The following is a 3046-nucleotide window of genomic DNA, read 5'->3' as shown; positions in this document are numbered from 1 at the left end:
CTTTTTCTTTTTCGATTCTCAATTCTCACACAATTCCTTTTCTTTCACAGTGCATGCTCTGTTACAAAACTCCTTTTTTTTTTTATATATATATTTTTTTATTTAGTATTATATCAGTTTAATATCTATTTATTTATCTTATGATTTATGAATTTTTTGACTATAGTTATCTAATTTGGTTGAAATTGAATTCTATATATTTTATTGTTTCTTATAATGATTTTATTATATTTAATTTCCACGAATATTATTTCTTTTGATTGTAAATATAGTTTAGTTTTATTATATACATATATTTAATTTCTATGAATGTTATGAATTTATGATTTTTTATAAGAATTATTGAAATACTAGATACAAGATGACCCTAAGATACTCAATCGAGTGTTTAGTTTGTTTGTATTTATAAGTGTTGATAAAAATTACGACAAAAATTTTTGATAACAGTAATCTTGCAATATTATATATGAGTTATAACTTACTTTGGATTTAAGATTTTTTATTTAATTATTTTAATTTTTTATATAACTAATGCATAAAGACATGTATGTGTATATGTATGTCATGGTTTGAGTTTTTCTTGAATTACAAATCAATATGATAGTTTTACCTTAGTCTCCGCAAACAAAAATTCCTGACTATGCCCCTGATTCCCACATTCATTATTTAAATTGTTACATGCATTAGCAACTTTACACGAATCTCACTCATTCTGTGAGGCCTCATTTAACCCTTTGGGGGTAACAAGCAATGAAAGAATAATTGGATTCACATGCTAAAACTCATACTAAGGACTAGGTGATTTGCATCAAGGGAGTCATATTATGTAAGTGAGTTTACAAGACCTAAACTTGCAGAGATAAATCAATTTAGTGTCATAAGGCTCGTCTTGAAGCCAAATGTTTATCATAGGAATTACCGAATTAAATATTAACTATGAGAAGATGTTTGTCTCTATTGCTCATGTATCCTCTGCTCACTCTCTTATTACAGTTGTCACCGTGTCATTTTGATATTTTTTAGATGTATGTGAGGAATGTCAGTTTACAAAAATTTTACTTGACAGGATAACCAAGAGTGGAGAGCACTTTATAGAAAAACTGCAACAGGGTAAGCAAGTACGAGGCTCAAAGGCTCAAACAAATTCTTAAACTATTACAAACAAATCACATGAAATTACAAGGTACATAAGAACACGATTGATGAGAAAGCGGTCAATTATTATGCAGTAATATGCACCAACTGTGAGTGGCGAGTGTAAGTTCAACTATTTGGAAGCATTACCAACCCCAAATCGATTTCGCAAAAAGGCAATCAGTTTGTCTCTAGGAGGTATATTTTCCTTGATGGCACTGATACTCACAAACTCATTAGCCCATTTGCAAAGTTTGGGAAATTTCTCCTTTCTCAACAACTCTACCCCAAAAGCTTCTTCAAAAATTTCAAGCCAGTAGCCTATGATGTTAGCAGCAATGTCTACCAGCCCTATAGTCTCTCCACCAAAATACCTCTGTTCCTTGAGCTCATTTTCTAGAAATTGTAGAAGCTCAGATGTTTCTTCCACAGCTTTCTCACGCTCTTTCTCTTCACATGTGCAAGATTTCCATATTGCAGACAAGTACTATTAAAAGAAAACAGAGAAAATTCAAATTTTTAGTGTTGAGATGCCCTTTTTCTCCTTTTCTCTTGGTTGATGAATTATATCTCTCTTCTCTAATGAGTGTTTATAAAACTGATAAATAAATAAAAACAAAAAACAAATAAAATAAAATAAAAAACAAGCTCACGGACACAGTTTATGGTGTATTTGACTGCAATGCACGCAGGGGTGCTTTTGGATGATTTATCTTTGACATACACATTTATAACAGGAAATTTACTGCCACTGAGGACCGAGGTTGTGAAGTTCACTAAGATTACCAAAAATAAATACGACAAGAACTTGAATTATAAAGCCACTCGAAAAACAGCTATTAGACTGGATGAGGAACTATTCTCATTTAAAAATTGATCAATATCATAGTAGTTTAAATTAATATTACAATTTTTATAAAGAAAATTATAAATTTAAAAATATATTCATTGTTACGTCATTTAAAATTAAATGATATTTTTTTCATCAGTAAATCCAAAAAAAAAAAAAAAAATCTTAACTATAATTTGTTTAGGACATGACAAATTTATAATTTGGAGTAGCTTAACAGTAAATGGTATTTACCTTCTCGTCTATGAACTTGGCCCAGAATCGTGCATTGGCTCTTTCGTATGGATCTTTGGGCAAGATGGGATGGTCTTTCCAGGTCTCATCAATGTATTCCAGAATAACAAGTGACTCAGCCAAATGCTTTCCGTTGTGTACAAACACGGGAACCTTCTTGTGAATTGGGTTGTATTTGAGGAGGGAAGGGCTCTTGTTTGAAAAATCTTCATCAATGTATTTGTACTCTATTCCTTTCAGTTTTAGAGCCATCTCTACTCTGCGACTAAAAGGGCTTCCCCAGAAACCAAACAACAACACTTCTCCAGCCATTATGATTTACGACACTTTTTGTTTCTGCAATTAAAAGAGTTTGTAATGAGATTCAAATGCATGGCTCTACCTTCTGGGTCTGATGCCCTTTTACTTTTAAAGCCCATAATCTCAATGGTTACTTGGTGGTTAAGCCTCTATGACTTTGGCTGTTGGTATTATTTGTGTCTATTGGTCAAAATGTGCGACTAGGTGGTGGTTGAAGACTTATTGGAGTGATAGACTTGGGGAAGAAGCTGCACAATTTTTTTACCCAAAAATAAAAAAAGAAAAAGCAAAAAGAAGCTGCACAAGCACAGTTAATGGATCGGTCAAATGCGAATTATTTTTCAAAGAGGGAAACCCCAACTTGAATTCATCTCTATAAATTTCAGCAAAAAAAAATTCATCTCTATAAATATCATTATTTTTGATAATCTCGTCTCTATATAATTATTTATTCAATTTGATTTCTTGTTGACAATACAGAGCGTGTTTTAAGTGTTAATTTTTCCCCCATCGCCAACAAGATGGTGG

The 3046-nt window shown here is 31.7% G+C and overlaps 1 protein-coding gene across 1 annotated transcript; it reads right to left on the bottom strand.

Moving 5' to 3' along the window:
- Window positions 1–1068: 1068 nt before the first annotated feature.
- LOC126692690 (glutathione S-transferase U8-like) lies at window positions 1069–2618 on the bottom strand. The gene is made up of 2 exons (XM_050388387.1): window positions 2219–2618; window positions 1069–1621 (listed from the first exon to the last, which is right to left on the bottom strand). The coding sequence occupies exons 1-2, from the start codon at window positions 2528–2530 to the stop codon at window positions 1268–1270; spliced, it is 666 nt and encodes a 221-aa protein (XP_050244344.1). The 5' UTR covers window positions 2531–2618; the 3' UTR covers window positions 1069–1267.
- Window positions 2619–3046: the final 428 nt, after the last annotated feature.

This window comes from Quercus robur, chromosome 7 (assembly GCF_932294415.1).
Source record: "Quercus robur chromosome 7, dhQueRobu3.1, whole genome shotgun sequence".
Taxonomy (NCBI): Eukaryota; Viridiplantae; Streptophyta; class Magnoliopsida; order Fagales; family Fagaceae; genus Quercus; species Quercus robur.
Note: the sequence above shows the minus strand (reverse complement) of the source record. Positions and strands in the feature narration are given on the sequence as shown.